A 25039-nucleotide genomic window follows, 5' to 3' on the forward strand; every position below is an offset into this window, starting at 1 on the left:
GGGTACTCCGGTTTCCTCCCACATTCCAAAAACATGCTAGGTTAATTGGCAACTCCAAATATAAGTATGAATGTGAGTGTGAATGGTTGTTTGACTACATGTGCCCTGTGATTGGCTGGCCACCAGTCCAGGGTGTACCCCGCCTCTCGCCAGAAGACAGCTGGGATAGGCTCCAGCACTTCCCGCGACCCTCGTGAGGATAAGCGGTAGAAATTTATGAAGTTATGGAAAACAATTGTTTTATTTTTAACACATGACAAAAAATTAAGTTTTCTGTCTGCCTTTTATTGTATGTTATGAATTGAAACAGAAAAGCACATCAGACAATAAGAGAGCGTAATGCAAAGGCAAGGCCACCCTGACAGCTGACAGAGTCCAGGGCGCTGCCTGTGAGAGCTGCCCGGGACAAACACTGACATCACCAGTCAATGGCTGGCTATTTAGATGTTGACGGTGCTTGGAGACTGCTGTTAACAAGCACAAAAGGGCCACTTAGTGGACCGGTGGAAGCATCCACCGGGATTATAGATCAGACCACGTTCATCTGTTTTATACTTCCACCTCCAAAAATAAAAAACATTTTTTTTTCCATTGTAATTACAACTGCTGCCATGCGTTGCTCAAGGCATGGCGGGTGAGCAGCGGGGTGGGGGGGTCACTGCTTATTATGGATGTGCAGTGTGTGTGTGGAGGACTACTCACGGTGGGTCTCTGTGGAAACATCGTAATCACCTGTATGTACGTCCCTTCTGGGACACAGCGCTAGGGAGGCGTCACTTTAGGGAACCGAGTGTGAAGGTGTGTGTGTGTGGGGGGGGGTCATCTATTTCAAAATAAACCATCAGTGAAAACAAGTGCTTGTGAGTCATTCTTAAGTCTTTAACTTTGGGATGGATGAAATGAACCTTTCAAGTCCTCGCTGTTTGGTTAGTCGGCGCCATGACATACCCCGAACACCCCCCCCCCTTTGCTGTTTTTCTAACAAATGCCTCCCTGGAGGTTTCCAAGCAGAGAAGTGTTCGACTAAAGGTGCAATAACACATTTACAATGTACAGAGCAGTGACAGACAAGTGAGGGGGGGTGCATGCCCTGTGTTGTACTGCTTGCAGTAATAACGTGTACATGCTCTCATTAGGAATATCAATTTATAATAGCATAAGTGAAAATACATCATGGAATAAATATTGATGGAAAACACTTTACGGAGTATTACAGTTGAAGAAATAAAGTAGTAAAAAGAACAGCAAAGCTGCTTGAGCTTATTTCCATAATACCTCTCCGTGCCCCATTAGAATGTTGGGAGCAGTTTTCCTTCATTTGCATGTGCCATGAAACGGTTTAGATCTTTTCTGGTATTTGCTGCAGGAGCGACCACTGGAAGACATTGAAATTCATACAGCTGAATGCCAGGGTATGTTGGTAGCAGCTTCTGGGTTTCAAACTTGCCTACTGGCTGCAACTCAAAGGAATTATTTTTGGGCGATTCACAGTGGAGCCTTGGATTTTTATCAGATTCACAGCAGGAAGCAAATTAGACGGCAGATACACGTTGGCCACATTTGTTTCCAGTAAAACTGCAGATAATTCAGCTCATTTTAATTAAGGCACTTTATGCTGTGTTTGACTTCCTGGTATTCGATTTATATGCACATACTGTAAGTTAACTAAGAATACATGCCAGAAGTGATTGCCTGCACTCACTAAACATGGACCTAAAGTATGTATCCGGAAGTCCTTGGGAGCGCTTGGGATAATCAGAATAAATAACAGGCTACTGTTACTAAACTATGAACTCCTGCTGTCACTTCCTGTCTGCCCATCACTCATCGAGTGAACACATTTACTGTGACACACACAAGCACAAGTTTTATTTCATGTCTTAAATGGCTCATTTTCTCAGATTATTTCTACAATATTGGGTAATACACATGTAAAGGTGACTTTAGGGGTGTTATTTCACGTGTAGAGGGCTCTGATAGTTACTATACTATACTGTTACTCAACTATGAACTCCTGATGTCACTTCCTGTCTGCCCACTACTCAGCTCATCTAATGAACACATTTACTGCGACACACACTCACGTCTTAAATGGCTCATTTTCTCAGATTATTTCTACAATATTGGGTAATACACGTGTGAAAGGTGACTATAGGGGTGTTATTTTATGTGTAGAGGGCTCTGATAGTTACTATATCATACTGTTACTAAACTATTAACTCCTGATGTCACTTCCTGTCTGCCCACCACTCAGCTCACCTAGTGAACACATTTACTGTGACACACACAAGCAGAATTTTTATTTCATGTCTTAAATGGCTCATTTTCTCAGATTAGTTCTACAATATTGGGAAATACACGTGTAAAAGTGACTTTAGGGGTGTTATTTCACGTGTAGAGGGCTCTGATAGTTACTATACTATACTGTTACTCAACTATGAACTCCTGATGTCACTTCCTGTCTGCCCACTACTCAGCTCATCTAATGAACACATTTACTGCGACACACACAAGCACAAGTTTTAGTTCAAAACTTTAGTTTTAGTAAAGGTGACTATAGGGGTGTTATTTTATGTGGAGAGGGCTCTGATAGTGTTAAAATTGGATTTAGAAGGACGTAAATAGTTTTTTTGGCAAAAATGAATTAAATATTAATGACATACAATATATACAGTATATATATACATAATTAAATATTAATTCAATTTATTTATTCAAAAATGACCTGACAGCAGTTTGCAAATTTTTGTGTTTAGTATTTAAAAATGTTTAAACCACAAGAGCTAAAAACTTTTATGCTTTGCATTTTGTGCCCTAAGTGTACTTAAAATGACCAAGTTATGGAGTGAACCATGATTATAGCATTCAGTTACAACCTTAGCAACTGAATATATTGTAAATACATGGATTTAAAAAAAAGGTACAATCAATGCATTTAACAAATAAAATAATCTCCCATTTTATCTGCTCCTCAAATTTGAAGACAATGTTAGAAAATATGAATAAATTGCATTGGAATTACGACTATTTTTACTACTAACCACCTTTGGATTGTGGTTCCAGGAAATGTTGTGGTGTTCAATACGTAAACCCCTCTGACCATTACGCCGCCTTATGATTGAAATCCTCTCAGTCAAGCGGATACGAGCAATTCAGAGGCATTTTATTTATCCGAACATACTCACAATAAATTGATGAGTGACATCCATCTGATAAATCCATAAAGTATGCAATATGAACTATAACCATACAAAGACATCCAACTATAGCTATATAGTTATCACATATTTTTTTTAGAAATCACAGACAATCTATACAGTATTTCTCCTCATCAGAAGCTTCCGAAGAAGGATCAGCAGGTATTCTTCCATGTCTTTCATGAAAGTCAACGTTCTCCACCTGTGTGTCCTTCAGGTAAAGTACGTAAACATGGAGCATCACACTGATTTCAACCAGTCATCATGACTGATTGTCCATGCAATGAACATGCACATAAGAAAAAGAGCACATGTAATTTATCCGAGCGTCCAGGTACACGACATGCAGCGGGAGCAGAGAAGGCAAAGTGATGAAAAGGTTCATCAGGAACCAAGACGGAGGCGGCAGGAAGACTCTCATGCAACTTTTGATAGTTTAAAAAGTCTTTTTAATGTCTCGCTGTCCTCGCTCACACGTCCGAATTGATGCTGAGGTTGGCCAAACGTGGGTCAGAGTTGATCTCGTACCTGTAATGGTATCCCTCCATGTGGTCCCTACAAGCATCCCGGATGTTGTATATCCACCGCTTGATGCCTTTCCGGTTTAAGTAGAGCACCAAGAGGAATATGACGCCTATCAGGGCCAATACCAAACCCAGAAAAACATACGAGGTCTCCAGCACGCCCTCCACCTTGCCTGAACACTTCAGCTGGGACTGCTCCACCTGTACCAGCGGCCGGCGGCTCAGACGTGCAGGATCTGCACAGGTGAGGCTCTTCATGTCAGTGACCTGAGTGGAGTTCTTCAGCCAGGTCAGCATGTCCACAATAAAACAGTCACAGCGCCACGGGTTCCCCGCTAAGCGGACACGAAGGTCCGACTTCAGGTTGAACTCGGTCAGCGTGTTGGTAGGGAGGTTCCTCAGACTGTTGTCCCTCAGGTCAAGTTCACGCAACGGTGGCGCTTTCAGTATCCCGCTTGAGATGGAGATGATGGAGCTGTTCTGCAGGTTGATGTTGACCAAATTCAACAGGCTTGTGAAGATACCATCTGGAAGAAGCACGAGGTCGTTGTCGGACAGGTCCAAGACGGTAAGCTGGAGGAGGTTTCCACTCCGTAGGATATTTAGCACCTCGCTCACAGAGGAATGATTGTGAAAAGATCTACTCAGGTTTAAAACCTGCAATTTACTCTCATCCGGGAACACTTTTTCACTGAACATTTGGATGTTATTGTTGCTCAGGTCCAGTCGCTCAAGGTGCGGCAAATTATGAAATGCCATTTCCTCCACAGCTTCCATCTCATTGCCACTGAGATAAAGATCCGTTAATAATTCCAATCGGGTTGGAAAAGAGTCCTCGTTGACGGTGGAAATGTTGTTTCCTGTGATCCACAGAAATGTAGTATTGACGGGAATGGGACGTGGAATCACGCCCAAGTCCTGGTTTTGGCATTTAACGATTTGCATGGAGCATGTGCATATGTCTGGGCAGCCTTGGCAGGCCGGTAGGACAGCAAGTAGTAAAAGTAAGTGCATCACAGCAGACATCACAGCATTCATTCCTTCACTTTGACACCAGCATGATGTGCCCAACAGGCGCATTTTGGCTTTTACCATCTGTTGGAGAAAAAAGTCTGTACAGAACAGTCACTTCCTTGTATTTTTTTCCTCACCTTGATTCGTTCCAATTCCAACTCGGACGCCATAAATCTATCCCCAAACCATCTTCATTGAAGTCTTCATTTCCCTGATGGGGGCAAAGGTGGGGATGCACACAAACTTATGTGTGTGTTTTTTCTTTCCATTCATTGACATGCGAGCACAAAAACAGGCTACCAAATACTTCAAAACCAAACTTGGCGAAATGAATGGTGCTCCGTATCGATGCATACAATCCACCTTGTCACCGGGAAGTGCCGTTTGTCAGCCTGCAGCTCGGTAACCTGCTGGGAAAGCGAGCGGGGAGAGTCAAACAGCAGCACCACTCAAGCTGGACCGTACCATTAAACACCTCTGACAGGGGGAGAACAAGACTCTTACATTTAAATACGCATATGTATTCACGCGCTTCTGTCCATGATGTCTAATTGTGACATCAATGGGACGTTTTGAGACTGATTAAACTTTAAAAATGTAACTTAATCACTAAATGGATTAAAAAAATACATAATAATTTATAACACTACCTACTGACGAGTGGGCAAGAATAGTTTGAGACCTCTGTGGGAGTTCTGTTACTACAAAGTTAGGAATAAATTAGCATTTCCGGTACATTTAAAACAATAGCATGATTCAAAAATAAATTCAATAATTTGTGAGCAACCAAACAATTGTTAATATCTAAAAAATGTTTACAACAAATTTAAAAAAATCCCACTCAGATATTCTTGAACATATCAATCTCAAATATCAATCTAATTAAAACAGTATTAATATGTTTAGATAATAATGATTTTTGGATATATACACCATTAACAGACATCTGTCATATGAGAGAGAGTTTATATGTTTATGTGTTGTATCACTGAATAATAATGTGTATTACAATACATTCTTTATCTTTTCTTTCCCTATTAGAAACTAAGTATTTTTATTGTATTATTATTATTATTTAATAAGAATTATTTGACACTGATCGGAGTCATGCCCTTTCCCAGGAAATAAACCAATCAGATCGTGGAATGCACACTCTTCCGCCAATCAAAAGTCTCGTTGTTAGAGAGGCGTTTGTTTAACCAAATCCGGAGAGGCAGGGATCCTGTCCAATTCATACTATTACAGAAGCAGCGTATTTCTAGCAATGGCACAAAGGAAATGTATTGCTGATACTACCAATGCCATGTTCCTTTCTTCGTTTATCTAGCGAACGGTAAGGAATTACTTGTCTTTGGTCACTCAAGTTAGCGATGATGTGTCAGTCAACGTAGCCACCCCTGGCTAATGCTAGCTAGCGTTTACCGTTTACGGTTGGGTTACGTTGGGTATTAGTTGTCTTTAAACACGTACGTTACTAACTAAGATCCCACACAAAACACACAAATGTTAGATCTATTTGCCGTTGCCCTTCTCTGATGTATCTAGCAGAGCTACCTAGCTTGCTAAGTTGGTCACTGTTGTGGGATAAATTATACTAAATTATGTCAAACCTTGTTGGATTGGTTGTATTAAATGATAAAAACAGCTGAGTTCATTTATCACCATTTGCTCAAATAACTAAAAACTAACTCGGCTAACTTGGTTACATAATCTCCATGCATAATCACCAGCGTCAATATTTGTATTTTGATATCACCCTTGCTGGCTATTTATAAGTGTCCACATTAGATACATTGACATTTTAAATGCTGATAATGGTAGTCTAACACAATTTATATTTCTCACCCCCAGGTGTACACTTCAATTATGGAGTTTTAAAACAAGCCTGGTGTGTGCTGTGAGGGGAAAGGCTGCCTTTCCCCTCAAGTTGATGGTTGGACTGCTGGGTGAGAAGATTGGGGAAATTCCTTTTGTAACATATTTGGAGAAAAAAATAGACGACGCACTATTTTTGAAAATATTGAATTGTACAGTTTTGTATACAAACAAGTGGCTTTGTTGTTGGAAATTGAGATGCAGTTGTATGAAGCAAGTGCCTTTGCTTGTATGCAACATTTTGTCGAAATGGTAGACTGAACAAGTCTCACACAGTCGCTGGGGTTGCTAGGGTGCGGTGGAACCTCAACACAGGCACAATTCTAGCTCTCCACAACCATCTCGACATTTGTTTTTTTTTTTGGTATAGATTTAATGCACTCATCCCCACTAAGGGAAGCCTTGTTTCATTGTGTATTTGTGCATTGCCTTTGATTTACTTGGAAAGGCAGAAGGGCTTATTGGGGACATTTGGGATCGCTCAGGATGAGTCTGGCGTTGCCGGACTGCACCCCAAAATGCCGCTCACTGCAGCATGCAAATGAGGCGGTGGCGGCAATAACGGGTGGCTCTGAGGGGCAGCTGCGGGCTTTCCTTACCTCACACTGCCACAACTCTGCGATTTTGCGGGATGAATTCGGTCGCACAGCATTGCATCTGGCTGCTTCACTGGGAAAGAAGGCCTTACTGGAGTGGCTGCTGGAAAGTAAGAACGCTGACTTGACTGTAAAGGATAAGGAATCTGGCTGGACTGCTCTTCACCGCAGCGTCTTCTACGGACAAATCCACTGTCTTCTTTCGCTTGTCAAGGTAATGTTCAAATCACAATTTTTGTTTATTTGTAGCCAGATATGATGGTGTCAACAGGTACCAATATTATGTGTAATTTTACCCCTTGGTGTGCGGCAGGTCAGGAATAGAAGACCAAGACCATGGGGTGTCTGCATTTTTTCTGCTGAGTTGTCATGTGCTTTATTTCCAGCATGGTGGACTTCTCTCCACTCAGGATAAGGAGGGTTTCTCTGTCCTGGACCTGACAATGAAGGATCGACCAGCTCATGTTACCTTCCGAAACACTGGTAAAAAATTGTACCTCAGTAACACATAATGAAATTTGGTTGTTTTACATTTTGTATTGTACATTATGGGTTCACTTCACAATTACAGATCCGACTGAAGTTTACACATGGGGAAACAATACTAATTTCAGCCTTGGGCATGGTAATCAAGACAGTCGACAGCACCCTGAATTAGTGGATGTCTTTACCAGGAGTGGTGTTTGCATTAAGCAGGTAGGCCAACAATATTTACCATCCATCATTTGGTGTGCCTATACCAAACATCCTACACGTTCTCTGTATTTCTATCCCTTTGGTCAAACATGCATCAATTCAAAACCAGTACCACAATGATTCGGTTTTATGTGTGTCTGTTCTTGTGGGTAATAAAATGGTAATAAAATGTGTATTTCCAGTGTTTCAGTCAAGCAAGACTTGGGTTAGAATTTAGAATTGACGTAGCGTGTGCTCTAATTTACACAGGGTCAGAATTTAGGATGCAGGCTCATATACAGTCATCCCTCATTTATAGCAGTTGTTGACTTTCTATATAGCTTGTTTTTACCATTATTGGAGCCTTTAGACAGGAAATAACACCCCTATAGTCACCTTTTGTTCTCCTATTATTCATTGTTTGCAACTAGAACTGTCAATCAATTCTGATTAATGGCTTTTTGAAGTAGTTAACTCATAATTAATTACAGAAATACAATATGACAAATATATGTAAATAAAATACAAAAATTGAAATACAGAAATAGAAAATGGACCTCCAATATATAAAAAAACAAACGCAATGTACACCAAGTAGACATTGGTAAAGTAAACTGTCCATCACTAAAATATTATTCTCTTCAAGCAAATAATGTCAAAATGTTGCTTTTTTTCTCGACCTTTGTGCGTGTCTTCCACTGTCATATCATAAGGCCCATTGGGGTGCAGATGGATCTGATTTCATGACCGCACAATGACTCTGCAGCACCGCTTATATCTCTTCCCTTCCCTTCCCCTTGTCCATCCAATATAGCAGATGCCAGAGGTTAAATATTAATTCCACTTTGACGGCTTTTAATTAAATGAACAACCCTGATGTGCATGCATGTGTGTGAATGTCCACATCAATGTGATACTTGGGGAAACATCCCCGCGCTCCATTGAAGGTTTGAGGAGAGCCATGTATTAGTAATGATGTTTGCTTTTCCACTTGTGCAACTGCCTTTTTATTGGCGTGTTGTTTTACTATCGTGACAAGAGGCCTTGGCAGAGGGTCATGGAAAGAGATGGCAACATCTCCCATGAGGTCAAATTATTACATTAAGTCTTAGTCAGATGAAACGGTTCATTTGAGATGTCATTTCATGTGGAGACTTCAAATAGAAAAAGTAAACCAGAATAGGTCACGGTTGTCTTTGGCTCTTTTCAGGTGGTGCTATGCAAATTCCATTCAGTCTTTCTGTCTCAAAAAGGTCAAGTATTCACATGTGGACATGGGCAAGGAGGACGACTTGGCCATGGAGATGAACAGACCTATCTGGTGAGATGTTTAGTTTGGCTTGATTTTTAGAAAGAATATCTGTAAACAAATCCTTAAAGTAATTTATTCCTCTGTGTACTTCCCTATACATGTCAGCAAAGTTAAGCTTGAGATGTTTTATTGCAAATAATTAGTTTTTACACATGTATGACATTTAATAATGTTAAAGCTAGGCATGGGTACTTTAACGCTGTGCCTCATTTCGCTGCTAAATTAACCTGCAAGTACTTGAAGGTGATGTTGTGCAAGTAACATCTTGCAAGTCCCGACAGAAGCGGAGTCTTGACACCGTTTCAGAACTTTATTGCCAAACTGAATACGCCAACAGCAGTGCTCAGTTTCAACAATGCACACAAATTTGGCCTAAGCACTGTTCACATCAGCAACACAACACCTCCTCATTGTACACCCACTTCATCACGGCGAGCCCGGAGCATTCACGAACAGCGTAAATTTGAACATCAACAATACAACACAAGCAGGTCAAGCACACTCCCTGTCTTCTGTACTGCTGCTCAGTTTGCTGTGATAATTATGACAATGTTGTGGATTTGATTTCAAATTGGTGATATTGTTACTTATAGTTTTTAATTATATTATTGTAAGATTCTGATCAACAACATTTCAGAAACATTAACCCATTGTCCTCTCTTTAATGTACCGGCTGTGGCACAGTTTCAAAAGTTCTGATTTAGAACCAGTATCGGTTTAAATGTAAATGATACCCATCCCAAGTTAAACCATAGTTGTAGTTTGCGCCAACTGCTTCACTGTGTTTGTATTTGATTCTTCAGGTCCCTCGGATGGTGGAGGGTCTGATGTCCCACCACTGTTCCCAGGTGGCAGCAGCAAAAGACCACACTGTGGTGTTGACAGAAGAAGGTTATGTTTATACCTTTGGCCTCAACACCTTCCACCAGCTTGGTTTGTCTCCTCCTCCGGCTTCGGCGCATGTTCCTAAACAGGTAGGAAATAAGGAACACCCTCCTGCAGTGCGTTTGATAGAAGCTTTCTATGTACAAGTTTACCCCATTGCAAGTATATGACCAGTCCATAATTTGATGGTACGTCTATTTAAACAAATAGGCCAATATATATGTAATGTAATTGTCTCTAATGGGGTAAATAAACTCAGCAGGGCGTCAAATGAATATTCCCCATGCAGTATCTTTTTTTTTTAAGTGTATGAATGCTTTGCAGGTGTTTTCCAAAACATTGAAAGGAAGGACAATCATTGGAGTGGCAGCAGGCAGGTTCCACACAGTGCTGTGGACCAGGGAGGCGGTGTACACAATGGGACTCAATGGAGGGCAGCTTGGTAAGTCCTGTATATATTAATATCTCCTTGTCTGGTCCCATACCTGCTTAAAACCATTACTTGTATTTCAAATGGGCGTAATTAGTATATTACGATGGAGTTCTCATCAGAATCCTATATTTCAGTTTTAATGATATGCCCCTTGTATTATTACCTGCTTGTATTAATGCACAGTATTGCAACTTGATTTTCAGGTCACTTATTGGATCCAAATGGAGAGAAGTATGTAACAACCCCCCGGCAAGTATCAGCTCTGCATCACAAGGATGTTGCCATTGCAATGACTGCAGCTAGTGATGGAGCAACGGTGATTGTGACATTAAAGGGGGATGTCTACTTGTTGACTGACTACCAGTGCAAAAAAATGGCTTCAAGGTGAATACTTTACACTGTAAAGTAGTTTACCATAAAGACCGTATTGATAGAAAAGTGAATTGGTGAATTGTCTGTGACCCTGATGATTGCACGATCCTTTTGTCCCAAACAGACAGTTGAACATCAAAAAGGTCTTGGTCACCGGTGGCAGCCTGGACCATCGTGTCAATCCACAGATTCTAAATGAGGGAGGGGGAGAAAAATTGTCCATCTTGGCTTTAGATGAATCTGGTCGGGTAAGTGCAGCCAGGAAGGCCCTTTTACTTTTGTGGTTGTAAACATTGCTTAATATTCAACTGACATAAGCGTGGCGACATTCTTGTTGCATTACAAGTTTGGAACATTTGCCTGTGTGCACCACATTTGACTGCCGCAATAATAGAGGGGGGGCCAGGGTGAGGAGTTGCCCATTTGCATGAGACGGAGTAGGCCCGCGTACTGGCTGCGCTGAACAGGGCTAGCGGTGATGACGGGGTGGAGGGGGTTTCATTTACAATAATTCGTAATCCTTGTGGTATTTTGACTGAAGCATATCACAGATGTTATTAATACATCTACAAAGGCTTTTAGTCTGTGACTGGGGAACGCATAATATAGTACATTTTTAATTACTTTTTTGGGTTTGCATGTAAGAAATGTTCTTTCTATGCAATCATGGACGTCATCGCTTAACACAAAACACCCATTGATCACTGTGCTGATGGAAAATCCAGCAGTGTTAACAACCAGGAGACACTTATGGTGTGTCGACATTTGATGTGACAGGTTTGGCCAAAATCTGTTGTGGGACATAAATGTGCAGTGTACACATTGTGAGCGACTGCATAACGTTGTTATTTTTTACCTTTGCGTTTGCTGTTATCTAACCTTTGGTGCATAGTAGACAGTTATACAACCAACAACCAGTCATAGCTCTAGAGAGTCCTATAGATGGAAATGATTTAAGTAACTTTTCCCTCCTCTCTGTTTCCATCCCTGTCAGGTGTTTTGCTGGCGCTCCTCAGTTAGCTCGGTGAGACAGTGCCGGTGGATATACGGGCGCCAGGTTTTCATGTCGGACATTGCTCTCAGCAAAAATGGCATGATGTTTGTGACTCAAGAGGGGGAGGGTTTCAGTGGCGTGTGGGCAGGAGAATATAAAAAGTACGCAGAGAAAAAAGGTAAGTGGTGATAATGATAAAGTAGCAGTCCCACTGAATTAAAATATTAAGTATATTAAACTATATTATGCACATGTATTCTTATGACAGAGATCAGTGTGGAAGTTTGCGGACATTCAGATCTTGGCCCAATGTTTGAGCGAATTCGTCTGGAGAAGGTCCCGTACATTCACAGAGCTCTCCGCATCACCATGGACTCCAGTGGCCGAAATTTTGGATTGCTACAAGTTGATCCCAAAGCAAGGTACATTGTTTTTAATGCATAAAGATGATCAAAAATACTCAACTAAAGTTTGAGACAGTCAGTAGAAAATAGCAAATGTATTAACAGATGAATTCTGCTACTTATTTAAAATGCTGTCTATATAACCGATTAGGTAAATGATTCAATCTTGGTGTTCTTTTGACTGAGAAGATGACACACTGTTAGAAAGCACCCGTTTTGACATTGAAAAATGCTGTCATCTATTACCTCTTGAGGTGTCAAGAGTACTAGAATGAGTGTAAGCACATGGGGCCTTTTTCAAACCTTTTTTTGTTTTTTGTTTTAGTTTATATGAGATTCCAAGCATTTCTCCATCCTCATTTGCGTCACACTTCCGGAGCCTTTTGGAGGAAGCGGACGAAATGGACAGCATCCATGATGTGACTCTCCAGGCCGGTGATCGCACATTTCCAGCTCATAAATATATATTGTCCATGAGGTCCGAGTTCTTCCGCAAACTGTTTATGGCCGAGTGCTGTGGTATTGATGAGGACCATGATGAAGACGTGAGGAAGAGTCAAGATGCAGTGGGTTGCGACTTAGTCATTTTGGAGAAGATTCCGCCTGACATGCTCGAGCATGCGCTGCACTACATCTACACAGATTCTTGTGAGCTACTGGTGCACGGGGCCCGACCGAAATGCTCAGGAACTCTGAATGAACAAATCCAGGTATGAAAAATGCTTCATTTTCAATCACCATTGGTGAATTTATACAACATGCCAAAGTCTTTTATACCTGTGCTGTTCTATGAACTTGTTTGACTAGAATACAGAAGAGAAGCTTATCAGCAGCCTGCAGGAATTGGGCCTAAGAGGTCGCTCTGCACTGGAAGTGTACTGCTCCCTTCCCCCTGCAGCTAGAGGTGATGGTGGCAAGGATGCAAGCAAGAGCTCCAAGCCCGGCAAGAAAGGGAAGGGTGGCAAAGGTGACAAGGGTGCCAACGAGGGAGCAAACAACCCGGTGAAAGCTTTACAAGGAGTCGCCAAGAAGCTTGGCTTGGGCAGCCTGTCTGCACGGTGAGTTTGACATTTCCTCTAAAGCTGGCTTGATGCCGAGTTTATTTTTTTCTCGACAGACTGGATGGTGTCAGATACGAGGGGGGGAAGATCAATGTTATGCATAAAAAAAATGCCAACAAACTTAAATTCATCCAAAAGAAATGGTAGGTAATCTTATATCAATTCAGTGTATATGTGATAAGAAATAGAAGTTCTGAGGACTATTTGCGTTTGTTGCAGCTCATACCTGTGTGATGTTACTCTCAAGTCAGAAGATGGGAGAGAGTTTCCCTGTCATAAAAGTGTCCTCTGTGCAAGACAAGGTGTGAACCCACCTAGATCAATTTAACATCTGTTACTTTGAAGTCAAATTGCAAATAAGTGCTGTGTGTTTTATGTCTGTGTCCATGTTTGCAGAGTACTTCCACAGCATGCTTGGCAACCCCTGGATTGAGGTATATAAACCAGTGTACTAAAAAAAAGTGCCTTTACCAATTTCTACATTAGTTCTAGAGTTGATGCTCTTTTGCCCCCTTCAGGCTACATCTTGTTCTGCACTTGAGATGCCCACGAGCTCAGAGATTCTGCAAGTCATTCTCGAGTACATTTACACAGATGAGTCCCCCACCATGCAAGGTAGCTTGTGACATGTTTCAAATACTTTATAATTCTTTATTTGATTGATTTACTTTGGCCATAAATTGCTATGTAAACAATCAACTTGTCATTGTCTTGCTTTTCCAATCCAGGCTCTTTGAATGTGGCCTTTGTGTGCAACGTGCTTGTTGTAGCCGATCAGCTGCTCATCCTACGATTAAAGGAAATGTGCGAGGTCGTCATCACCGAAAACTGTATGTCGCTTTTGTATTTTCCTCTTATACTTCTTGTTAACATCAATAACCTCTACCTCCCTTATCGTGGCATAATGGTGCATGTTTAATTTAATTATACACTACCGAAACCTCTTTTCTATGGTGCATTGATACACATACTTATGCTGGTTCTAAAACGAGCGAACACAGTTTCAGCAAACAGTGTAGGAGTTATCGTGCTAATTTTAAGATAATCAACGAAGCAGAGTTGTCAAACACAATCTTGTGTTGAAAAAGAGTGGGTCTTCTTATATTTGTAAATCTCATGAATGAATACATTTTTTTTTGCTCTTTCCAGTAACTCTGAAAAATGCAGCAGAGCTGCTGGAGTTTGCCACCATGTACAACGCAGAGCAACTTAAACTTTCCTGCTTCCAATTCATTGTGCTCAACATGGCAGCACTTCTGGAGTCAAAGTGAGAACCAGGATTAATAATTGTGCGGCGATTTTGAAAGATCTAGTAAAGTGATGTTGATTTAGTTGACAGAGGATTTTTGAAGCAGATATAAGTTGACCAAATGAATGTTATGATTGGTATTTATGTGTCTGCCTGCCTCCATTATTTCTTATCTTCCATGCCACCTTCAGAGCTCTGGACAACCTTAGTGATGAAGTGCTTGTGGAGCTTTCTGCAGCATACAGGAAGATGGTGAGAGTCACCTTTCATCAACCCTTTTTAGTTTGCATCCTGTGAAACAAAGATAACAAAGATAATTAGTAATGTTGTTACCGATACAGTCAAAGTAAGATCTTCTTTAGCATTATGCATATTATTTTCGATAATTATGCATGGATTTTCTCCTGCATCAGTAATGTGATAGCTACTGAGTACTTTGTTTTAACTTTTGATTGATCAACTTGTGGTGCTTTCAAGGGGCTGTGAATAATGTACAGGTCTACAAGAGCATCATTGAACACAAAATATGGGGTGTATTAAAGCAATATTATGCAACTTTTACCTTGGATATTGCAGCTTTTAAATCATTTTAAAGCAATGCTACCTTGAGATTCATGTTTTTTGTGATAACACCGAATGTTTGTTTTTCATTATTTCGGTTGGTCATTTGTAAACCTTCATGAGGAGTGTTGTGTATTTTCAGGAAACATATGTAAGTACTGTATGGTAGGCTTTGATTTGTTTATTCATGCAATTTCAGATACCAGCCATGCAAAGAAGGGTTGTCACTCCATACCCTGATGCCCCAGATCTCAGTACGTATGAAGATGAGGATTTGGATCTGGCCTTCATCCCCAAAACAGAAGCAGAATTGGATCAATCCAACAGGTAAATTAGCATAATTATTAATACCAGTTCCATTAGCTCTCTTAATTTTGATTCATATCCACCTTAGTGTGTGGTTTCAAATAATTGTCATTCAAACAGTAAAGTTCAAAATATATCTACCAAATGCTATATGATGATTATTCTAAATGTGTTTTGCTGATTATACCAACCTGTCCTCAGGGATGTACTTTTAAAGAAAGCTAAGATTAAGGCTAAAAAGAAACCAAGGCGACGGTCTGACAGCTCAGGAGGCTACACTCTGTCTGATATTATTCCCAGCCCCCCTGCTGCAGGTACGCTGTACAAACTCACAATCCTCTAATGTTCCACTCACATGCATGAGTTACCTTTTACAACTGTCTGCTTAATTAGAGGTGCAGTAAAATGTAACCGCTTTACTGACTTGCATTTTTTTACTCTCAGTGGTTTCCTCTTGCCTTTTGAAGACGGGCAAAGGCACCTCCACAGAGTCACTGCAGGAGTTGCTCACATCAGACTCGGAGGGGAGCTGCATGGGGCTGGGCAGTCCCCGAGACGTGCAGTCACCAGTATTTCATGACAGACCTGAGGTCCGTGTCGGAATGAAGACCCCACCCGATACCTTAACCTCAAGGAATTGTCTCCCAACTCCTCCCAGCTCTGGTCCACAAAACATCCCCAAGCTCCTTCCCAGGTACGCTGGATATTACTATATTTTGGTAGTTTTTCTCTAATTGTTCTTTATGAGCAAATAATTGTGTCATCCAGTTAGTAAACCTATTTTAAAAAGCTATAGATCTGCCAGATCTTCGCTTTGTAGTCAGACTTGTGAGGACAGATGTCACCGATGCAAACTGGTCATGTTCTTTGTCAAACATCTAACACATATTTGGGGGCATTATATCCAATGTGAAGCCTTGATGAAGACAATAATTTTGTCCAAACATAGATTGCACATGGCAGGCCAGTTTTACACATGATTTTTAAAGCATGTTGGTGACTTCATATATGAAACTCTTAGAAATCTCAGTTTTCCCCCACTTTATTTTAAGTTTTCTGCCATAGTTGTTGTCATAGTATATGCAATTCCAGTCTTTTGAAGTAACTGTGTATCTTTTCAATTTGTAGACCTGCCAATCCACCTCCTGTCTTGGATTTTAGAGCCATCATGGACATGGAAGCCAACTCTGTGCAGACCCTCAAAGCATCTCCCAAAAGCCCTGCAAGGTAAAATAAGTCATGAGTAGTCCTATTCATTGACTACACTGGTTTACAAAGAATTTCTTGTTATCCTCACTTACTATACACATTTCTCTGCTTGCCACAGCATCAGCACCCTCAGCAAACATTATCCCACTCCCACTAAGCTGTCCCAGAAGCAAAGGAAGATGCTGGCATTAGCCAATAAGGAGACCAGTGTGGAGTCTGCAGCATCCAAACCCACCCCTACCGTCACACCATCCAAGGGCAGTAGTGGGAAGGCCTGGTGAGTGTCCTTCAGCATTAGAAGCAGAAGCAGAATCAGAGCCGTACGAATTATTGCATATAGAGACAATCCTAGTTTTTCCCAATTGACCCATTTCCATTACTTACAAAAAAGCAAATGATTGCATAGTTCTACATGTGTCCAATTAGTGCATTGTTTTTATTTCCTTATCAGGGCAACAGCAGTCCAGTCCCCGCCCTCCTCATGCTCATTTCGGGCACTCCAGGAGGAGGAGAAGAGCCAAGTCCTCAGAGCAGGTCAGCCTGGAAGTCAGAGGGGCCCGGGTGTCGAAGGGTCCCCAGTAAGTCTTACACCTGTTAGTAGGAAAGTGACGTTCAGATGTGATGAGCACAGCAAGCTGGAGAAACCTTCAAGGTGAGTTTACCGCATGTAGTGTGTCTTGCTACCACTGGGAGGCAATGCTGAAGTGTTGTTATAACACAAACAAAGTACTAGGGCACATGGTGCATATTAATAATAATAATATTTTGTGTGTGACGATGAATTCAAAGATAAAGCCTCATATTAGTCTAGAGCATACATTATTTTTAAGTCATGTAAATTTAATTACCTGACAAATGTTTTTGTCAGTAATGCAACATGCAATGGACCTGTATGTGCCAGCAGTAAATCAAATATTTACTCTGAGAGAAGTATATTATACTTTATGTTCAGCAGTTATACAGTAAATGCACAGCACGCTTATACTTTAATGGCTGTGTCTAGCATGTGCAGTGTATTGATTAAAAGGAAACTTTGCGGCTTGAATGTCCTACAATTCTTAAAGTAGGACAAGCAGGAGTACTCATTGTAGAACTAACTGCTTACTATCAGGCTATTTTCTCTCAAGTTATAAATCGCTATATTTTCAATATGTTCTCATTGCATAGTTGAAGCTTTATTCATCCACCACATAGTGAGACACTAACTGATGCAAAACACGTGCTCTCAGGGAGAAAACACACACAATTTTGTGATGAATTAATAAGATGACTAACTGCAACATTTACATTTTCCGTGTGGCTTGCAACCAGTTACAATGTCACGATGAACCTGAAGGCACTGTACATTCAAACTTAATAGAGTACATGCAGATGCATTGTCTGAGAATATGAAAGCACAAATTAAACCACATAAACCTCTCTTTAAGCGAGAGGTACTCAATGCTTAATGTGGCCCATAACTAATACGCCATAGCAACAATTAAGAACGTGAATCTTTTTTCAAGTCGTGTCTCAAAGTATGTTCTACCTACTTCAGTGGATCTCTTCTAGTATGACAGTGTGATAGACTGAAACAAGTGCTTACTAATATGCAGTGAGGTGCATGTAGGGTAACTGGTTCAGAATGACCCGGTCATCTCAGTTGACCTGAGCGCGAAGTCACCCTGACTTTTTGAAACATCACCCATCTAGGCACACACACACACACACACACACACAATCTTATTTTTATTTTTATCTTGTTTGTGAAACTGCGTTAAAGTTAAATTACTGCAAATCTGGATAAGTTAGTCTCCCTACATCTCTATCACTTTAGCATTGTGTGTTGACTCTGCCGTCAATTTTCAGGGAGTCCGCTAGATAAACTAAACAGCTGTGTGCGTCTCTAGTGAAGCTGGTGATTCTAATCAGAATTGATAAGGGCAGGCTTCATGTCACACTATGTCATACAGAAGAGGGAGCACGTATCAGGTTCTTTTTGGCATTTAGATAGATGAGTTCAACACTCAGGAACCTCAACGCTCTGCCCTCTGGAATACTCTTCTTTCCTAATGTCAGAATTAATAAAGATGTCGGTCTGATCTCCAATTGTGAGGAGGGTTTTTTTTTTTCAACCGTAAAAACAGCAGATGGATTTAAACAAAGGCTTCTACTTCAACATATGCATTATAGAGAATGATTAAAACATTTCTTTCCACACGTCATAGCAGCTACAAAAGAATGACTTCATGCACACAAATTTGAGTGCAGGGAATGACCATGTGTCTTATGTTTGGTATTAGTTCATCATTACAGTGGGGCAAAAAAGTATTTAGTCAGCCACCAATTGTGCAAGTTCTCCCACTTAAAAAGATGAGAGAGGCCTGTAATTTTCATCATAGGTACGCTTCAACTATGAGAGACAAAATGAGAAAAAAAATCCAGATAATCACATTGTTTGATTTTTAAAGAATTTATTTGCAAATCATGGTGGAAAATAAGTATTTGGTCACCTACAAACAAGCAAGATTTGTGGCTCTCACAGACCTGTAAGTTCTTCTTTAAGAAGCTCCTCTGTCCTCCACTCGTTACCTGTATTGATGGCACCTGTTTGAACTGGTTATCAGTATAAAAGACACCTGTCCACAACCTCAGACAGTCACACTCCAAACTCCACTATGGCCAAGACCAAAGAGCTGTCAAAGGACATCAGAAACAAAATTGTAGACCTGCACCAGGCTGGGAAGACTGAATCTGCAATAGTTAAGCAGCTTGGTGTGAAGAAATCAACTGTGGGAGCAATTGTGAGAAAATGGAAGACCTACAAGACCACCGATAATCTCCCTCGATCTGGGGCTCCACGCAAGATCTCACCCCGTGGGGTCAAAATGATAACAAGAACGGTGAGCAAAAATCCCAGAACCACACGGGGGGACCTAGTGAAAGACCTGCAGAGAGCTGGGACCATATTAACGAAGGCTACCATAAGTAACACACTCCGCCGCCAGGGACTCAAATCCTGCAGTGCCAGACGTGTCCCCCTGCTGAAGCCAGTACATGTCCAAGCCCGTCTGAAGTTTGCTAGAGAGCATTTGGATGATCCAGAAGAGGATTGGGAGAATGTAATATGGTCAGATGAAACCAAAATAGAACTTTTTGGTATCAACTCAACTCGTCGTGTTTGGAGGAGAAAGAATGCTGAGTTGCATCCAAACAACACCACACCTACTGTGAAGCATGGGGGTGGAAACATCATGCTCTGGGGCTGTTTTTCTGCAAAGGGACCAGGACAACTGATCCGTGTAAATGGGAGAATGAATGGGGCCATGTATCGTGAGATTCTGAATGAAAACCTTCTTCCATCAGCAAGGGCACTGAAGATGAAACGTGGCTGGGTCTTTCAGCATGACAACGATCCCAAACACACCGCCCGGGCAACGAAGGAGTGGCTTCATAAGAAGCATTTCAAGGTCCTGGAGTGGCCTAGCCAGTCTCCAGATCTCAACCCCATAGAAAATCTTTGGAGGGAGTTGAAAATCCGTGTTGCCCAGCGACAGCCCCTAAACATCACTGCTCTAGAGGCGATCTGCATGGAGGAATGGGCCAAAATACCTACAACAGTGTGTGAAAATCTTGTGAAGAGTTACAGAAAACGTTTGATCTCTGTCATTGCCAACAAAGGGTATATCACAAAGTATTGAGATGAACTTTTGTTTTTGACCAAATACTTATTTTCCACCTTGATTTGCAAATAAATTCTTTAAAAATCAAACAATATGGTTATCTGGATTTTTTTTTCTCATTTTGTCTCTCATAGTTGAAGCGTACCTATGATGAAAATTACAGGCCTCTCTCATCTTTTTAAGTGGGAGAACTTGCACAATTGGTGGCTGACTAAATACTTTTTTGCCCCACTGTATGTATGGGAAGAGTCAAAGGGTATGCCCTGCACGGCTGATGTCTACTTTTCAGGGTTAAAAAAATGTTAATATGTAAATTAGATTTGCCAAAGTGTTTCTGAACCTGAAAATACAATGAAACCATAAAAATCTGAAATGATTCAAGCAGACTCCACACATTTACACTGGTTATAAAATGACATATGAGGCGTAGTTAAGCCAGGTGGACAGGCGGCCGTTCAGACAGAAGCTTGTCAATAGTAGTTCACGTAACCTTTTGTCCCCACACTGAGACCCAAGCTATCACGGCACAGCCCCTGATGCATCCTCTTACTGTCTCTCATCCTCTCTCTTGCTGCCTCACCCTTCTGTCCCCTCAGGCCCTGGGTGATGGCAGCAGCAGCAGCAGTGGGAAGCCCACCCCTCCCCTCCCTGGTGACCTTTGCTTCCATTGTGGAGGAGGAACGGCAGCAGGAAGCTGCACTAATCCGCAGCCGAGAGAAACCGCTGGCACTCATCCAGGTAACACGGCTTGTCTGTGTGTGGTTGCGCACACACACACACACACACACACACACACTTTCATCTTCAGAGAGTGTGTGGTGCTACTGGCCCCACCAACCCCAAATATGGCATATTATTTTGTTCTTTTCTCCTCATAGATTGAAGAGCACGCTATCCAAGATCTACTGTTTCATTACAAGGCACGCGACAACCCCGATGAGCTGATCATAGTGGAGAGAGCCTCCTCGGGTCCCATGGCAGCTCCAATATGGAACAAACACTGATTGTACCCCACTCCATGCCAGTGAAGTGAGAGGATTATTGGCAGTTTGTGTTCACCTCGTGCTCTCACATTTAGATATCTCATCTACGTTGTGTGCAGTTATATCAGATTTTCCTCAGTTGCTCGTAGTAATGTTGTTTTGGATTATAGACTGAATGTAGCCTTTTAATGCTGGCCCAGCAAAGGCGCTTCGATGCGACTTTTGTTAGTTGACTCCCATGTCTAAACTGCTTTCCATTAGTTATACTCATGGTAAGTTGCTGAATGGAGATTCTGGATGTTTAAATAGACGTTCTCTCCAGGACCTTAAGAAAGTTGAGAGAGTGCCAACTACAAAGTGTCAGTATGTAAGTTTTGGGGTCCCCCCCCCCCCCCACTGTTCTTTTTGTTGATGTTTTGCAGTGGGGTAAATATCTCGTTGACATCTAACGTGGTGGTGTGTCCATCATCTGGTGTGATAGTGATTCAAACATAATTAGTGTTGAATGTTTGAAGCTGGCTTTCACTCCTCATATTCAGTCTAAGCTGCGGGAACGTTAGAGTTTTAACATCTTGTATTTCCATTTTCTGTTCTATTGACATTGTAGGGATGTTTCTGGATCCGTTATGAGCAATATGAGTACTTGGTTTGGACCATGTATAATATTCAGTCTGTGTATAAAAGAAGCTACTGTATGGAAAAAGGCCATACAATAAAGTATGTACCTGTGCAGTGACCCAGTATTTACGGTTGTATGATTAGAGTCCAGCAAGCAACGTGAAAACGGTAACACGCTTAGCATCCTTTAATTATGACCTTACCTATTTCCTTTTTGTTACAGAATCTTTTGCCCTTGTAAAAATGGCTACCTCTTGACAAGTTTGCTGCCCTGCATCTGCCAGGGCTCATTAACACAACTCATCTTCTAATTGACTCCGATGACCCTTTCGAACACAGTGTGGAAATTTAAGGGTTTTATTGGACGTAATTACAGGTAGAGCATCACATCGGAAGTCTGAGTGAGACTGCTCGTGAGGGAAATATTAATTACTCATTAGGGTCTATTTAGCTGGAGTCCTTTTTCATCACACCATCGTAGCATAACAAGTTGTGCAGACATTGTGGAGTCATAAAAAAAGAAAAGAATCCTGAATATGTGAAGAATAATAAGTTATGGTAAAGGCACCTCTCATCTCGAGAAGATGTTAACGCAAGGGTGTCAAAAGCGCTTCCCATTTTGGGCATTTGGGATTTTTAATTGTCCCTTGGCATATTCTGAAAATTTCATAATTTCATTAACAGATGATTATATATTACACATTTAACTAGTTGCTTTGTCACCTACAGCTCAGATCTCAAGGTTTTCATCCTGGTCTACACTGGATTGCTTTTAGCATCTTGAAATGTACAAAATGTATCCCAAGTAGAACCCCCTGCATCATTCAATTTTTCTGAATGTGCCCTCGGTGGAAAGTTTTGCCCCCCGTTTTAACGCATATGGTTTAGAATTTATGTTAAAAAAACAAAGAAAGCCATGGTTCTCACACTCCACCTTGGAATATTTTATAGCCTGGAATAGAGAAGGTGTCCAGCCTTCAAAGGTCTACAACCAACCCTTTATTGTGTTAGGGTGTGCACATGTATTTGAGATGGTTTAATGGAGGACACTGCACACAATCTGTCTGTAGGGAAATGGGGGAGGACAGACCCTTGGCTATCTGTCCTGCCAACCAGATGGGAAAGTTGTGCGGCCATTCTCCAAACTGTGGGGTTAACGTCTCTATTATTTATGGACAAAGAGCGACGGTCCAGACACAATGAAATAACTTCCTACCTGCCCTGAATCGTATAGTGCCAAGGCAGGGTTGAAGTCAAACTCTCCATTCATCCAGCCCGACTCTTTGGATTCGGCTAATTTAAATATTCTTCACGTTAAAGTGATAGAGTCGGTGGACGCAATGGAAATGAGTGAATGGAAAAGTCAAACTCAAATAATATCAGTTGTTGCCAGGTTTGGACAAAAGCTACAGGGCTGAACCTGGGCTACTTGTAGGTTGCACGGGTCAAGGATCAAGCATTACATCTCGGAGATTGCAAAAAATATACGGCATAAGACATTTGATGATCTTGGAATCACTCTATTATTTCTATGGATTTATTTTCCAAAAAGGTGGCATTACCACATGTAACTGTCAAGAATCGGTCAATGTATGACTCGGCTATGCTGCAAACATATCCATGTTTTGTCTGTTTGCCAAAAATATCGATGCGGTAAACCTCAATTCTCAAATCACGTACACTCTGAGCCATTCAGCTAGACTTTTGAATGAACTCCAGGATGACTTTGTGATCGCCACCTGTCCTAGCTTAAACATTGCTTAGAGGTTCCTAATTCAGTCTTCAGTTCACATGCTGACAGCATTGCAGCTCAAAGAGTCTTCCTGCTGCTTAGTTCCTTTTCCTGGTCTCAGTTGGACAGCGGTAGTGATTCATCTTGGCCTCCCCAATCCTATTTTGCGGACATGGAGCCAGTTATCTTTGGATTACCTGACCTCTCCATGGCCGTCATTCTACTGGCAGCTTGTCAGAGATCATTAGGGGTTTAGGCAGCCTTTCATTCTGAAGACGACTGCCTGAACCTGCATCCTGGAGCTTAGCGATGTTTGTTGTTTGCTTCCTTTTGCTATCGATTTGAGCACATAAGAAGCATGCGTGTTCACTCATTGCTGGTTATTTGTGGTCGAGTATGGAATGGACCTGATTCTTGTGAAGTGTTGATTGGTGGGTGTGAGTTTGGCCTGTTGGATGCACACGCTTCTTTTCTGAGTATGTCTGTGCAGCATGGCGGAGGTCATTATTGTACAGTGCAGCCTCCTCGTGGTCAAGGTTTCACCCGGTCACCATGTTTTGCTGCGTCCTCCAGGGTTTTAAGGTCTTTGTGGCACTTAGAGGGGTTGGTTGGTAAAGGATTTGTTATGGAGATAGTGTTCTACAGGTCCTCTTCTGAAAGTGCTACAATGGCATTATTGTCTGGATACTGCAGCTCCGTGACAGTGATTCAACCTTTTGGACTACATCTGTTGAAGTTGAGAAATTGCCCAACTGTTTTGTCCATAATTTCCTCTTTTGGAGCGATGTATACTGTTGGGCAATGACACATGCCTGTTTGACTCCATTGTCCACCCTGAAAGGCTCTGTTTCATTTCTACTGCCACAGTGGCAGACATGTTGTCATGCAGCAGTCGCAAGACACGAATATACTTTTCCTGGGCAGCTTTCCCAGAATTAGTCGCGGGGACTGATGGTTCCCTGTGTCCAAAGCTTTGTTGAGGCCTATGAAGGTGGTTGACTTTGTTCTTTACATTTTGTCTATAATTGGCAAGCAGGTAAAATCAATTTTTGGGACTCTGAAATTATTTTTTTTACAGAGGTATAAGGCTCTTCCTTCTTTTTTTTTTTACCAGAGCTTCCTCAGTTTCCTAATTTGTCATTGGGCAACCTGCTTTGCTTTGGCATTAGCTAGTATTTAAATGTGTTTTAATTGCTTTGCAGACGTTTGTGATGGTCATTGTGGAGCCATTGTTGGTAGACAGTCTGACTCAGCCGCTCTGTTAAGTTTCATTCGATTTTCCCTTTTATGCCTCCTGGGTTTCAGGACATGACTGAGCGAATTAGAACTTAACAAATATGGTTTCACAACTGAACAGTGGCCATGTCCACACGAACA

General features: G+C 41.5%; 2 protein-coding genes across 3 annotated transcripts; one reads left to right on the forward strand and one right to left on the reverse strand.

The window, feature by feature from the left end:
• Positions 1-3142: 3142 nt before the first annotated feature.
• tpbg (trophoblast glycoprotein) lies at positions 3143-5161 on the reverse strand. Its single transcript, XM_058053375.2, has one exon. It carries the CDS (start codon positions 4814-4816, stop codon positions 3668-3670), a length of 1149 nt encoding a protein of 382 aa, XP_057909358.2. The 5' UTR covers positions 4817-5161; the 3' UTR covers positions 3143-3667.
• Positions 5162-5909: 748 nt separating this feature from the next.
• Positions 5910-22055, forward strand: ibtk (inhibitor of Bruton agammaglobulinemia tyrosine kinase). Of its 2 annotated transcripts, XM_058053441.2 has the most exons (28): positions 5910-6068; positions 6587-7420; positions 7593-7689; positions 7778-7902; positions 9092-9202; positions 9997-10167; positions 10403-10520; positions 10715-10895; positions 11008-11131; positions 11878-12055; positions 12146-12299; positions 12607-12991; positions 13089-13339; positions 13399-13485; positions 13562-13644; positions 13739-13776; positions 13861-13957; positions 14071-14172; positions 14492-14609; positions 14783-14843; positions 15352-15479; positions 15660-15772; positions 15903-16152; positions 16587-16685; positions 16786-16944; positions 17119-17319; positions 20926-21067; positions 21208-22055. In XM_058053441.2, the coding sequence occupies exons 2-28, from the start codon at positions 7097-7099 to the stop codon at positions 21331-21333; spliced, it is 4023 nt and encodes a 1340-aa protein (XP_057909424.2). In that variant the 5' UTR covers positions 5910-6068; positions 6587-7096; the 3' UTR covers positions 21334-22055. The 2 variants fall into 2 exon arrangements, with proteins under 2 accessions (XP_057909424.2, XP_057909426.2); XM_058053443.2 differs by lacking the exons at positions 5910-6068; positions 6587-7420; positions 7593-7689 and having other exon boundaries at positions 9135-9202.
• Positions 22056-25039: the final 2984 nt, after the last annotated feature.

Source organism: Doryrhamphus excisus, linkage group LG5 (genome assembly GCF_037039965.1).
Source record: "Doryrhamphus excisus strain RoL-2023G ecotype Guam linkage group LG5, RoL_Dexc_Guam_v1.1, whole genome shotgun sequence".
Lineage (NCBI taxonomy): Eukaryota > Metazoa > Chordata > Actinopteri > Syngnathiformes > Syngnathidae > Doryrhamphus > Doryrhamphus excisus.

What these genes read in the sequence shown, in the direction of transcription:
- tpbg (XM_058053375.2), bottom strand. Translation starts at nt 4,816, where the DNA reads ATGGTAAAAGCCAAAATGCGCCTGTTGGGCACATCATGCTGGTGTCAA.
- ibtk (XM_058053441.2), top strand. Translation starts at nt 7,097, where the DNA reads ATGAGTCTGGCGTTGCCGGACTGCACCCCAAAATGCCGCTCACTGCAG. An exon ending in TGCAAAAAAATGGCTTCAAG is followed by an intron (nt 10,896 to 11,007) that starts GTGAATACTTTA and finishes TGTCCCAAACAG; the next exon opens with ACAGTTGAACATCAAAAAGG. An exon ending in GAATTGGATCAATCCAACAG is followed by an intron (nt 15,480 to 15,659) that starts GTAAATTAGCAT and finishes ACCTGTCCTCAG; the next exon opens with GGATGTACTTTTAAAGAAAG.